Source organism: Tachyglossus aculeatus, chromosome 1 (assembly GCF_015852505.1).
Source record: "Tachyglossus aculeatus isolate mTacAcu1 chromosome 1, mTacAcu1.pri, whole genome shotgun sequence".
In the NCBI taxonomy this organism is placed as follows: Eukaryota; Metazoa; Chordata; class Mammalia; order Monotremata; family Tachyglossidae; genus Tachyglossus; species Tachyglossus aculeatus.
In genome coordinates, this window is record NC_052066.1 from 7702849 (window position 1) to 7718163 (window position 15315).

At 44.4% G+C, this 15315-nt stretch overlaps 1 protein-coding gene across 1 annotated transcript in view; it reads left to right on the plus strand.

The window, feature by feature from the left end:
* The window catches only part of ATG9A (autophagy related 9A), a 111969-nt gene that overhangs the window by 69763 nt on the left and 26891 nt on the right, over positions 1–15315 (plus strand). Inside the window, exon 10 of the mRNA XM_038743568.1 lies at positions 6702–6881. Within this exon, the coding sequence (XP_038599496.1) occupies positions 6702–6881 (180 nt within the window). The remainder of the gene's footprint in view (positions 1–6701; positions 6882–15315) is intronic.

Here is a 15315-nt window from a genome sequence, read left to right on the forward strand (position 1 = left end):
CGGGCTCACAGTCTAGAAGGGGGAGATGGACAACAAAGCATATTAACAAAATAAAATAAATAGAATAAATAGGTACAAATAAAATAAATATTTTTATTGGGTTTGTTTACTGGTGGGTAGGGACCGTCTCTATCTGTTGCCAACTTGTCCTTCCCAAGCGCTTAGTCCAGTGCTCTGCACACAGTAAGCGCTCAATAAATACGATTGAATGAATGAATGAACCTGATGACCCAGTATCTGCCCCAGGGCTTAGGAAGGGGCCTGGCACATAGTGCCAGAGAAGCAGCGTGGCTCAGTGGAAAGAGCCCGGGCTTTGGAGTCGGGGGTCGTGGGTTCGAATCCCGGCTGTGCCAATTGTCAGCTGGGTGACTTTGGGCAAGTCACTTGACTTCTCTGGGCCTCAGTTCCCTCATCTGGAAAATGGGGGTGAAGACTGGGAGCCCCCCGTGGGACAACCTGATCACCTCGTTTCCCCCTCAGCGCTTAGAACAGTGCTTTGCACATAGTAAGTGCTTAATACCATCATTATTATTATTATTATTATTCTCTGGGCCTCAGTGACCTCATCTGGAAAATGGGGATGAAGACTGGGAGCCCCCCCCCGTGGGACAACCTGATCTCCTTGTAACCTCCCCAGCGCTTAGAACAGTGCTTTGCACATAGTAAGCGCTTAATAAATGCCGTTATTATTAGTAGTAGTAAGCGCTTACTATGCCCAAAGCACCTGTCTCTGCGGGACATCATCATCAATCGTATTTATTGAGCGCTTACTGTGTGCAGAGCACTGTACTAAGCGCTTGGGAAGTACAAATTGGCAACGTATAGAGACGGTCCCAACCCAACAGTGCGCTCACAGTCTTCCTTCCTCTCCCCCTCCTCCCCCTCCCCATCCTGTACTTAAGCGCTTAGTCCAGTGCTCTGCACACAGTGAGCGCTCAATAAATACGATTGATTGATTGATTGATCCCCCCCCCCCTTACCTCCTTCCCCTCCCCACAGCAACTGTATATATGTATATATGTTTTTTACGGATTTATTACTCTATTTTACTTGTACATATTTATTCTATTGATTTTATTTGGTTAATATGTTTTGTTTTGTCGTCCGTCTCCCCCTTCTAGACTGTGAGCCCGCTGTTGGGTAGGGATCGTCTCTCTTGGACTTCCCAAGCGCTTAGTACAGTGCTCTGCACACAGTAAGCGCTCAATAAATACGATTGATTGATTGATTGATCCCCCCCTCCTTACCTCCTTCCCTTCCCCACAGCACCTATATAGATGTATATATGTTTGTACGGATTTATTACTCTGTTTATTTTACTTGTACATATTATTATCCACCCCAGCACTTAATACAGTGCCCGACACATAATAAGTGCTTAACAGATACTATTATTATTATTATTATTATTATTATCATTGTTAGTATCCCATTTCCTTGTATCCACCCCAGCACTTAATAAAGTGCCTGACACATAAGTGCTTAACAGATACTACCATTATTATTATTATTATTATTATTATTATCATCATTATTATCCCATTTTCTTGAATCCATCCCAGCACTTAATACAGTGCCTGACACATAATAAGTGCTTAACGGATACTAATTATTATTATTATTATTATTAACCCATTTCCTTGTATCCACCCCAGCACTTACTACAGTGCCTGACACATAATAAGTGCACTATTATTTCTAAAATTGTTAATAACCCATTTTACTTGTATCCACCCCAGTGCTTAGTATAGTGCCTGAAACATAGTAAGTGCGTATTTCTAAAATATTAATAACCCATTTTACTTGTATCCACCCCAGCGCTTAGTATAGTGCCTGAAACATAGTCAGTGCTTAACAAATACTATTGTTAGTAGTATTATTAATTACCTACTTGTATCCACCCCAGTGCTTAGTACAGTGCCTGGCACATAGTAAGCGCCTAATGAATATCATTAATAGTAATAATTATTAATAATAATAATAATGACCCGTTTCCTTGAATCCACCCCAGCACTTAATGCAGTGCCTGACACATAATAAGTGCTTAACGAATACTATCATTATTAATAGTGTTAATAACCCACTTTGCTTGTATCCACCCCAGCGCTTAGTACAGTGCCTGGCACATAGTAAGCGCTTAACAAATACTACTATTAGTAGTATTATTAATAACCCACTTTACCTGTAGCCACCCCAGCACTTAGTACAGTGCCTGGCACATAGTAAGTAACGAATACCATCTTCATTAATAGTAATCGTATAATTATTATAATAATGTTAACAACAATACAGTAAGCGCTCAATAAATACGATTGAATGAATGAATGAATACTATGTGCCAAGCACTGTTCTAAGCGCTGGGGGGGATACAAGGTGATCAGGTTGTCCCACATGGGGCTCACAGTCTTCATCCCCATTTTACAGATGAGGGAACTGAGGCCCAGAGAATAATAATAATAGTGATGGTATTTGTTCATTCATTCATTCATTCAATTGTATTTATTGAGCGCTTACTGTGTGCAGAGCACTGTACTAAGCGCTTGAGCGCTTACTATGTGCCAAGCACTGTTCTAAGCGCTGGGGGGGATACAAGGTGATCAGGTTGTCCCACATGGGGCTCACAGTCTTCATCCCCATTTTACAGATGAGAGACTGAGGCCCAGAGAATAATAATAATAGTGATGGTATTTGTTCATTCTTTCATTCATTCAATTGTATTTATTGAGCGCTTACTGTGTGCAGAGCACTGTACTAAGCGCTTGAGCGCTTACTATGTGCCAAGCACTGTTCTAAGCGCTGGGGGGGATACAAGGTGATCAGGTTGTCCCACATGGGGCTCACAGTCTTCATCCCCATTTTACAGATGAGAGACTGAGGCCCAGAGAATAATAATAATAGTGATGGTATTTGTTCATTCTTTCATTCATTCAATTGTATTTATTGAGCGCTTACTGTGTGCAGAGCACTGTACTAAGCGCTTGAGCGCTTACTATGTGCCAAGCACTGTTCTAAGCGCTGGGGAAGATACAAGGTAATGAGGTTGTCCCACGTGGGGCTCACAGTCTTCATCCCCATTTGACAGATGAGGGAACTGAGGCCTATAGAATAATAATGATGGCATTTGTTAAGCACTTACTATGTGCCAAGCACTGTTCTAAGCGCCGTGAGGATACAAGGGGATCAGGTTGTCCCACATGGGGCTCACAGTCTTAATCCCCATTTTATTCATTCATTCAATCATATTTATTGAGCGCTTACTGTGTGCAGAGCACTGGACTAAGTGCTTGGGAAGTCCAAGTTGGCAACATACAGAGATGGTCCCTACCCAACAGTGGGCTCACAGTCTAGAAATGAGGGACTGAAGCCCAGAGAATAATAATAATAATGTTGGTATTTGTTAAGCACTTACTATGTGCCAAGCACTGTTCTAAGCGCTGGGGGGATACAAGGTCATCAGGTTGTCCCACGTGGGGCTCACAGTCTTCATCCCCGTTTGACAGATGAGGGAACTGAGGCCCAGGGAATAATAATAATAATAATGATGATGATGGCATTTGTTAAGCGCTTACTATGTGCCAAGCACTGTTCTAAGCGCTGGGGGGATACAAGGTGATGAGGTTGTCCCACAGGGGGCTCACAGTCTTTATCCCCATTTTACAGATGAGGGAACTGAGGCCTATAGAATAATAATGATGGTATTTGTTAAGCACTTACTATGTGCCAAGCACTGTTCTAAGCACTGGGGCGGTTACAAGGTGATCAGGTTGTCCCACGGGGGGCTCGCAGTCTTAATCCCCATTTTACAGATGAGGGACTGAGGCCCAGAGAATAATAATAATAATGATGATATTTGTTAAGCGCTTACTATGTGCTTACTATGTTCTAAGCGCTGGGGAGGTTACAAGGTGATGAGGTTGTCCCATGGGGGGCTCACGGTCTTCATCCCCATTTACAGATGAGGGAACTGAGGCCTCTAGAATAATAATGATGATATTTGTTAAGCGCTTACTATGTGTAAAGCACTGTTCTAAGCACTGGGGAAGATACGAGGTGATGAGGTTGTCCCACGGGGGGCTCACAGTCTTCATCTCCATTTTCCAGATGAGGGAACTGAGGCCTATAGAATAATAATGATGGGATTTGTTCAACGCTTACTATGTGCCAAGCACTGTTCTAAGTGTCACGGGGATACAAAGGGATCAGGTTGTCCTACATGGGGCTCACAGTCTTAATCCCCATTTTACAGATGAGGGACTGAGGCCCAGAGAATAATAATAATGATGGTATTTGTTAAGTGCTTACTATGTGCAAAGCACTGTTCTAAGCGCTGGGGAGGTTACAAGGTGATCAGGTTGTCCCACGGGGGGCTCCCAGTCTTCACCCCCATTTTACAGTTGAGGGACTGAGGCCCAGAGAAGAATAATAATAATGATGATATTTGTTAAGCGTTTACTATGTGCAAAGCACTGTTCTAAGTGCTGGGAAGGCTACAAGGTGATGAGGTTGTCCCACGGGGGGCTCCCAGTCTTCATCCCCATTTACAGATGAGGGAACTGAGGCCTATAGAATAATAATGATGGCATTTGTTAAGCGCTTACTATCAATCAATCAGTCAATCAGTCAATCAATCGTATTTATCGAGCGCTTACTGTGTGCAGAGCACTGGACTAAGCGCTTGGGAAGTCCAAGTTGGCAACATCTAGAGACGGTCCCTACCCAACTCACAGTCTAGAAGGGGGAGACAGGGAACAAAACAAACATACTAACAAAATAAAATAAATAGAATAGATATGTACAAGTTAAATAAATAAATAGAGTAATAAATACGTACAGACATATATACCTATATACAGCTTACTATGTGCAAAGCACTGTTCTAAGCGCCGGGGTGGTTACAAGGTGATGAGGTTGTCCCATGGGGGGCTCACAGTCTTCATCCCTGTTTTACAGATGAGGGACTGAGGCCCAGAGAATAATAATGATGATGATGATATTTGTTAAGCACTTACTATGTGTGAAGCACTGTTCTAAGCGCTGGGGAGATACAAGGTGATCAGGTTGTCCCACGGGGGGCTCACAGTCTTACTCCCCATTTGACAGATGATTGAACTGAGGCCTATAGAATAATAATGATGATATTTGTTAAGCACTTACTATGTGTAAAGCAGTGTTCTAAGCGCTGGGGAGGTTACAAGGTGATCAGGTTGTTCCACGGGGGGCTCACAGTCTTCATCTCCATTTTCCAGATGAGGGAACTGAGGCCTATAGAATAATAATGATGGGATTTGTTCAACGCTTACTATATGCCAAGCACTGTTCTAAGTGCCACGGGGATACAAAGGGATCAGGTTGTCCCATGGGGGGCTCACAATCTTCATCCCTATTTACAGATGAGGGAACTGAGGCCTAGAGAATAATAATGATGGCATTTGTTAAGCGCTTACTATCAATCAATCAATCAATCGTATTTATTGAGCGCTTACTGTGTGGAGAGCACTGTACTAAGCGCTTGGGAAGTCCAAGTTGGCAACATCTAGAGATGGTCCCTACCCAACAGTGGGCTCACAGTCTAGAAGGGGGAGACAGAGAACAAAACAAACATACTAACAAAATAAAATAAATAGAATAGATAGGTACAAGTAAAATAAATAAATAGAGTAATAAATATGTGCATACATATATACAGCTTACTATGTGTGATGCACCGTTCTAAGCACTGGGGAGGTTCCAGGGTGATCAGGTTGTCCCATGGGGGGTCACAATCTTCATCCCTATTTACAGATGAGGGAACTGAGGCCTATAGAATAATAATGATGACATTTGTTAAGCGCTTACTATCAATCAATCAATCAATCGTATTTATTGAGCGCTTACTGTGTGCAGAGCACTGGACTAAGCGCTTGGGAAGTCCAAGTTGGCAACCTATAGAGACGGTCCCTACCCAACAGTGGGCTCACAGTCTAGAAGGGGGAGACAGAGAACAAAACAAACATACTAACAAAATAAAATAAATCATCATCATCAATCATATTTATTGAGCGCTTACTGTGTGCAGAGCACTGGACTAAGCGCTTGGGAAGTCCAAGTTGGCAATATGTAGAGACGGTCCCTACCCAACAGCGGGCTCACAGTCTAAAAGGGGGAGACGGAGAACAAAACCAAACATACTAACAAAATCAATCAATCAATCAATCGTATTTATTGAGCGCTTACTATGTGCAGAGCACTGTACTAAGCGCTTGGGAAGTACAAATTGGCAACACATAGAGACAGTCCCTACCCAACAGTGGGCTCACAGTCTAAGATAAATAGAGTAGATATGTACAAGTAAAATAAATAAATAGAGTAATAAATATGTGCATGCATATATACAGCTTACTACGTGCGATCGAAGTGCCGGGGAGGTGACAGGGTGATCAGGTTGTCCCACGGCGGGGGGGCTCCCAGTCTTCATCCCCATTTTCCAGATGAGGGAACTGAGGCCCGGAGAAGTGAAGTGACCGGCCCAAAGTCACCCAGCCGACCGATTGGTGGAGGCGGGGTTAGAACCCACGACCTCTGACTCCAAAGCCCGGGCCCTTCCCACTGAGCCACGCCGCTTCTCTCGGCCCAGGCCACGTCCCGCCCCCGGGGCAGTGTAGTGGGCGCCCCTTTGGAGGGGGAGGGGGGGCGGGCGGGTGACTTGGGGTGCCGCCCTTCAGGTGTTCATCGTGGAGGAGCTGCTGAGCCCCATCGTCACGCCGCTCATCCTCATCTTCTGCCTGCGCCCGCGGGCGCTGGACATCATCGACTTCTTCCGCAACTTCACCGTGGAGGTGGTCGGCGTGGGCGACACCTGCTCCTTCGCCCAGATGGACGTCCGCCAGCACGGGCACCCGCAGGTGAGCGGCCCCCTGGGCGCCCGCGGCCCGCCCCGCGGTCGTTCATTCGTTCAGTCCTATTGATCGGGCGCTCACTGTGTGCAGAGCACCGGGCTAAGCGCTTGGGAAGTCCATTCATTCATTCATTCTCACCTCCTCCAGGACTGAGCCCCTTCCTTCCTCTCCCCCTCGCCCCCCTCTCCATCCCCCCATCTTCCCTCCTTCCCTTCCCCACAGCACCTGTATAGATGGATATACGGTTGTACGTATTTATTACTCTATTTATTTTGCTTGTACATTTCTATCCTATTTATTTTATTTTGTTGGTATGTTTGGTTCTGTTCTCTGTCTCCCCCTTTTAGACTGTGAGCCCACTGGTGGGTAGGGACTGTCTCTATGTGTTGCCAGTTTGTACTTCCCAAGCGCTTAGTACAGTGCTCTGCACATAGTAAGCGCTCAATAAATACGATTGATTGATTCATTCATTCATTCATTCATTCATTCAATCGTATTGATTGAGCACCCACTGTGCACAGAGCACCAGACTAAGCACTTGGGAAGTCCATTCATTCATTCATTCATTCAGTCGTATTTCTTGAGCGCTTACTGTGTGCAGAGCATTGGGCTAAGTGCTTGGGAAGTCCATTTATTCATTCATTCAATCGTGTTGATTGAGCGCTCACTGTGTGCAGAGCACCAGACTAAGTGCTTGGGAAGTCCATTCATTCATTCATTCAATCGTATTGATTGAGCGCTTACAGTGTGCGAAGCATAGGGCTAAGCGCTTGGGAAGTCCATTCATTCATTCATTCATTCATTCAGTCGCATTGATTGAGCACTTGCAGTGTGCAGAGCACCGGACTGAGCGCTTGGGAAGTCCATTCATTCATTCATTCAGGCAGTCAGTCGTATTGATTGAGCGCTCACTGTGTGCAGAGCACCGGACTAAGCGCTTGGGAAGCCCATTCATTCATTCATTCATTCAATCGTATTGATTGAGCACTTGCAGTGTGCAGAGCACCGGACTAAGCGCTTGGGAAGCCCATTCATTCATTCAATCGTATTGATTGAGCACTTGCAGTGTGCAGAGCACTGGACTAAGCGCTTGGGAAGTCCATTCATTCATTCATTCAATCGTATTGATTGAGCACTTACAGTGTGCAAAGCATCGGGCTAAGCGCTTGGGAAGTCCATTCATTCATTCATTCATTCATTCAATCGTATTGATTGAGCACTTGCAGTGTGCAGAGCACCGGACTAAGCGCTTGGGAAGTCCATTCATTCATTCATTCAATCGTATTGATTGAGCACTTACAGTGTGCAAAGCATCGGGCTAAGCGCTTGGGAAGTCCATTCATTCATTCATTCATTCATTCAATCGTATTGATTGAGCGCTTGCAGTGTGCAGAGCACCAGGCTAAGCGCTTGGGAAGTCCATTCATTCATTCATTCAATCGTATTGATTGAGCACTTACAGTGTGCAAAGCATAGGGCTAAGTGCTTGGGAAGTCCATTCATTCATTCATTCATTCATTCAATCGTATTGATTGAGCGCTTGCAGTGTGCAGAGCAGCGGACTAAGCGCTTGGGAAGTCCATTCATTCATTCATTCAGTCGTATTGATTGAGCGCCCACTGTGCACAGAGCACTGGGCTGAGCACTTGGGAAGTCCATTCATTCATTCGTTCATTCAGTCGTATTGATTGAGCGCTCACTGTGTGCAGAGCACCGGGCTAAGCGCTTGGGAAGTCCATTCATTCATTCATTCAATCATATTGATTGAGCGCTCACTGTGTGCAGAGCACCAGGCTAAGCGCTTGGGAAGTCCATTCATTCATTCATTCAGTCGTATTGATTGAGCGCTCACTGTGTGCAGAGCTCTGGGCTAAGAGCTTGGGAAGTCCATTCATTCATTCATTCAGTCGTATTGATTGAGCACTTACAGTGTGCAGAGCACCGGACGAAGCACTTGGGAAGTCCATTCATTCATTCAGTCAGTCGTATTGATTGAGCACTCACTGTGCAGAGCACCGGGCTAAGCGCTTGGGAAGTCCATTCATTCATTCATTCATTCAGTCGTATTGATTGAGTGCTCACTGTGTGCAGAGCACCGGACTTAGCACTTGGGAAGCCCATTCATTCATTTAATCGTATTGATTGAGCGCTCACTGTGTGCAGAGCACCGGACTAAGTGCTTGGGAAGTCCATTCATTCATTCATTCAATCGTATTGATTGAGCACTTACAGTGTGCAAAGCATCGGGCTAAGCGCTTGGGAAGTCCATTCATTCATTCATTCATTCAGTCAGTCGTATTGATTGAGCGCTCACTGTGTGCAGAGCACCGGACTAAGCGCTTGGGAAGTCCATTCATTCATTCATTCATTTATTTATTTTTCTTGTACATTTCTATCCTACTTATTTTATTTTGTTGGTATGTTTGGTTCTGTTCTCTGTCTCCCCCTTTTAGACTGTGAGCCCACTGTTGGGTAGGGACTGTCTCTATGTGATGCCAATTTGTACTTCCCAAGCGCTTAGTACAGTGCTCTGCACATAGTAAGCGCTCAATAAATACGATTGATTGATTGATTCATTCATTCATTCATTCATTCAATCGTATTGATTGAGCGCTCACTGTGTGCAGAGCACCGGACTAAGCGCTTGGGAGGTCCATTCATTCATTCATTCATTGTCGTATTTATTGAGCGCTTACTGTGTGCAGAGCATGGGGCTAAGTGCTTGGGAAGTCCATTTATTCATTCATTCAATCGTATTGATTGAGCGCTTGCAGTGTGCAGAGCACCGGACTAAGTGCTTGGGAAGTCCATTCATTCATTCATTCAATCGTATTGATTGAGCGCTTACAGTGTGCAAAGCATAGGGCTAAGTGCTTGGGAAGTCCATTCATCCATTCATTCATTCAATCATATTGATTGAGCGCTTACAGTGTGCAGAGCACCGGGCTAAGCGCTTGGGAAGTCCACTCATTCATTCATTCAATAGTATTGATTGAGCGCTCACTGTGCAGAGCACTGGACTAAGCGCTTGGGAAGTCCATTTATTCATTCATTCATTCATTCAATCGTATTTATTGAGTGCTTACTGTATGCAGAGCACCAGACTAAATGCTTGGGAAGTCCATTCATTCATTCAGTCGTATTTATTGACCGCTCACTGTGTGCAGAGCATCGGGCTAAGCACTTGGGAAGTCCATTCATTCATTCATTCAATAGTATTGTTTGAGCGCTCACTGTGTGCAGAGCACCGGACTAAGCGCTTGGGAAGTCCATTTATTCATTCATTCATTCAATCGTATTTATTGAGCGCTTACTGTATGCAGAGCACCAGACTAAACGCTTGGGAAGTCCATTCATTCATTCAGTCGTATTTATTGAGCACTCACTGTGTGCAGAGCATCGGGCTAAGCGCTTGGGAAGTCCATTCATTCATTCGTTCATTCATTCAATAGTATTGATTGAGCACTCACTGTGTGCAGAGCATCGGACTAAGCGCTTGGGAAGTCCATTCATTCATTCATTCAATCGTATTTATTGAGCGCTTACTGCGTGCAGAGCACCGGACTAAAAGCTTGGGAAGTCCATTCATTCATTCATTGTCAGTCGTATTGATTGAGCGCTTACTGTGTACAGAGCACCGGACTAAGCACTTGGGAAGTCCATTCATTCATTCATTCATTCAATCATATTTATTGAGCGCTCACTGTGTGCAGAGCACCGGACTAAGCGCTTGGGAAGTCCAAATTGGCAACATCTAGAGATGGTCCCTACCCAACAGCGGGCTCACAGTCTGGAAGGGGGAGGCGGACGACAAAACAAAACATATAACAAAATGAAATAAATAGAATAAATTCATTCATTCATTCAATCGTATTTATTGAGCACTTACTGTGTGCAGAGCACCGGACTAAGCGCTTGGGAAGTCCAAATTGGCAACATACAGTCCCTACCCAACAGCGGGCTCACAGTCTAGAAGGGGGAGGCGGACAATAAAACATGTTAACAAAATAAAATAAATAGAATAAGTTCATTCATTCCTTCATTCAATCGTATTTATTGAGCGCTTACTGTGTGCAAAGCACTGTACTAAGCGCTTGGGAAATACAAGTTTGCAACATATAGAGATGGTCCCTGAGACCCAACAGCAGGCTCACAGTCTAGAAGGGGGAGACAGACGACAAAACAAAACATATAAACCATATAAAATAAATAGAATATGTACAAGTAAAATAAATAAATGGAGTAATAAATCCGTACAAACATATATACAGGTGCTGTGGGAAGGAGAAGGAGGTAAGGCAGGGGGGATTCATTCATTCATTCATTCAGTTGTATTTATTGAGCCCTCACTGTGTGCAGAGCACTGGACTAAGCGCTTGGGAAGGACAAGTTTGCAACGTATATTTATTCATTCATTCCATCGTATTTATTGAGCGCTTACTGTGTGCAGAGCACCATACTAAGCGCTTGGGAAGTCCAAGTTGGCAACATCTAGAGACAGTCCCTACCCAACAGCGGGCTCACAGTCTAGAAGGGGGAGGCAGACGACAAAACAAAACATATTAACAAAATAAAATAAATAGAATAAATATGTAAAAATAAAATAAATAAATAGAGTAATAAATATGTACAAACATATATACACACAACCTCCCCCTCCCCAGCGTGGCTCAGTGGAAAGAGCCTGGGCTTTGGAGTCAGAGGTCATGGGTTCAAATCCCGGCTCCGCCAATTGTCAGCTGTGTGACTTTGGGCAAGTCACTTCACTTCTCTGGGCCTCAGTTCCCTCATCTGGAAAATGGGGATGAAGACTGGGAGCCCCCCGGGGGACAACCTGATCACCTTGGAACCTCCCCAGCGCTTAGAACAGTGCTTTGCACATAGTAAGCGCTTAATAAATGTCATCATTATTATTATTATTATCCCCCCTGCCTTACCTCCTTCCCCTACCCACAGCACCTGTATATATGTATATATGTTTGTACAGATTTAGTATTCTATTTATTGTACTTGTACATATTTATTCTATTTATTTTATTTGGTTACTATGTTTTGTCTTGTTGTCCGTCTCCCCCTTCTAGACTGTGAGCCCGCTGTTGGGTAGGGACCGTCTCTAGATGTTGCCAACTTGGACTTCCCAAGCGCTTAATCCAGTGCTCTGCACACAGGAAGCGCTCAATAAATACGATTGAATGAATGAATTCTATTTATTTTATTTAGATAATATGTTTTGTTTTGTTGTCCGTCTTCCCCTTCTAGACTGTGAGCCCGCTGTTGGGTAGGGACCGTCTCTAGATGTTGCCGACTTGGACTTCCCAAGTGCTTAGTCCAGTGCTCTGCACACAGTAAGCGCTCAATAAATATGATAGAATGAATGAATAATGGTGGCATTTATTAAGCGCTTACTATGTGCAAAGCACTGTTCTAAGCGCTGGGGAGGTTCCAAGGTGATCAGGTTGTCCCACGGGGGGCTCACAGTCTTAATCCCCATTTTCCAGATGAGGTCACTGAGGCACAGAGAAGTGAAGTGACTTGCCCAAAGTCACCCAGCTGACAGTTGGCAGAGCTGGGATATCTATATATCTATATATAAATATATTCATGCATTCAATCGTATATACATGTATATACGTATGTAGTCCGAGAAGCAGCGTGGCTCGGTGGAAAGAGCACGGACTTTGGAGTCGGAGGTCAGGGGTTCAAATCCTGGCTCCGTCACTTGTCAGCTGGGTGACTTTGGGCAAGTCACTTCACTTCTCAGTGCCTCAGTTCCCTCATCTGGAAAATGGGGATAAAGACTGTGAGCCCCCCGTGGGACAACCTGATTGCCGTGCATCCCCGCCCAGTGCTTAGAACAGTCTTTTGCACATAGTATGCGCTTAATAAATGCCATCATTATCATTATTATGATTATTTTGTATGTGTATATGTATATGCATGTGTGTATATATATATATATATACAGACATATATGCGTGTGTGTGCGTATATATATGTATATATACACATATATACATATATATACACACACATATTTGTATAGAGATGTTAAGTGACTTGCCCAAAGTCTCCCAGCTGACAGTTGGCGGAGCTGGAACATATATATATATATCTATATGTATATATATTCATTCATTCAATCGTATATATATGCATATATGTATATAGTCCGAGAAGCAGCGCGGCTCAGTGGAAAGAGCCCGGGCTTTGGTGTCAGAGGTCATGGGTTCAAATCCGGACTCCGCCGATTGTCAGCTGGGTGACTTTGGGCGAGTCGCTTCACTTCTCTGGGCCTCAGTTCCCTCCTCTGGAAAATGGGGATGAAGATTGTGAGCCCCGTGGGGGACAACCTGATTGCCGTGTATCCACCCCCAGCGCTTAGCACAGTGCTTTGCACATAGTAAGCCCTTAATAAATGCCATCATTATTATAATTATTACTATGTATGTGTATATGTATATACATGTATATATATATACAGACGTATATGTGTGTGTGCATATATATGTATATATGCACATGTATATGTATATATATATACAGACATATATGTGTGTGTGCATATATATGCATATATACACATATATACATATACACACACACACACACACATATACTTGTACTTCCCAAGCGCTTAGTCCAGTGCTCTGTACAGTAAGCGCTCAATAAATGCGATTGAATGAATAAATACGATTGAATGAATGAATGTATTATATTATAAATATAAAGTAGGATAAGACATTACGTTGTACTATATTCTCCCTTCTCCTTCTCCCCTTCTCCTCTTTTAGACTGTGAGCCCACTGTTGGGTAGGGACCGTCTCTATATGTTGCCAACTTGGACTTCCCAAGCGCTTAGTCCAGTGCTCTGCACACAGTAAGCGCTCAATAAATACGATTGATTGATTGATTGGACTTCCCAAGCGCTTAATCCAGTGCTGTGCACACAGTAAGCGCTCAATAAATACGATTGAATCAATCAATCAATCAATCGTATTTATATTCATTCATTCAATCGTATTTATTGAGCGCTTACTGTGCATATATATATATTCATTCATTCATTCAATCGTATTTATTGAGCGCTTACTGTGTGCAGAGCACTGTATACATATATACATGTATATATATATATATATATATATATATATACACAGGTGCTTGGGGAGGGGAAGGAGGTAAGGTGGGGGGGGATGGGGAGGAAGGGGAGAGGAAGGAGGGGGCTCAGTCTGGGAAGAATAATAATAATAATAATGGCATTTATTAAGCGCTTACTATGTGCAGAGCACTGTTCTGGGAAGGCCTTCTGGAGGAGGTGAGCTCTCAGTAGGGCTTTGAAGCCCTTCTAGCCTGTGAGCCCACTGTTGGGTAGGGACCGTCTCTCTCGGACTTCCCAAGCGCTTAGTCCAGTGCCCCGCCCACAGTAAGCGCTCAATCAATACGATTGAATGAGTGAATGAGTGAAGGGCAGCGGTCCTCCCACTCCCCCCAATACGATTGAATGAATGAATGAATGACTGAAGGGCAGCGGTCCTCCCACTCCCCCCAATACGATTGAATGAATGAATGAATGACTGAAGGGCAGCGGTCCTCCCGCTCCCCCCAATACAATTGAATGAATGAATGAAGGGCAGCGGTCCTCCCACTCCCCCCAATACGATTGAATGAATGAATGAAGGGCAGCGGTCCTCCCACTCCCCCCAATACGATTAAATGAATGAATGAATGAATGAATGAATGAATGAAGGGCAGCGGTCCTCCCACTCCCCCAATACGATTGAATGAATGAATGAATGAAGGGCAGCGGTCCTCCCACTCCCCCCAATACGATTGAATGAATGAATGAATGAATGAATGAAGGGCAGCGGTCCTCCCACTCCCCCAATACGAGTGAATGAATGACTGAAGGGCTCAATCAATACGATTGAATGAGTGAATGACTGAAGGGCAGCGGTCCTCCCACTCCCCCCAATACGATTGAATGAATGAATGAATGAATGACGGGCAACGGTCCTCCCACTCCCCCCAATACGATTGAATGAATGAATGAAGGGCAGCGGTCCTCCCACTCCCCCCAATACGATTGAATGAATGAATGAAGGAATGAATGAATGACTGAAGGGCAGCGGTCCTCCCACTCCCCCCAATACGATTGAATGAATGAATGAATGGCGGGCAGCGGTCCTCCCACTCCCCCAATACGATTGAATGAATGAATGAAGGAATGAATGAATGACTGAAGGGCAGCGGTCCTCCCACTCCCCCCAATACGATTGAATGAATGAATGAATGGCGGGCAGCGGTCCTCCCACTCCCCCAATACGATTGAATGAATGAATGAATGACTGAAGGGCAGCGGTCCTCCCACTCCCCCCAATACGATTGAATGAATGAATGAATGAATGAATGAAGGGCAGCGGTCCTCCCACTCCCCCAATAC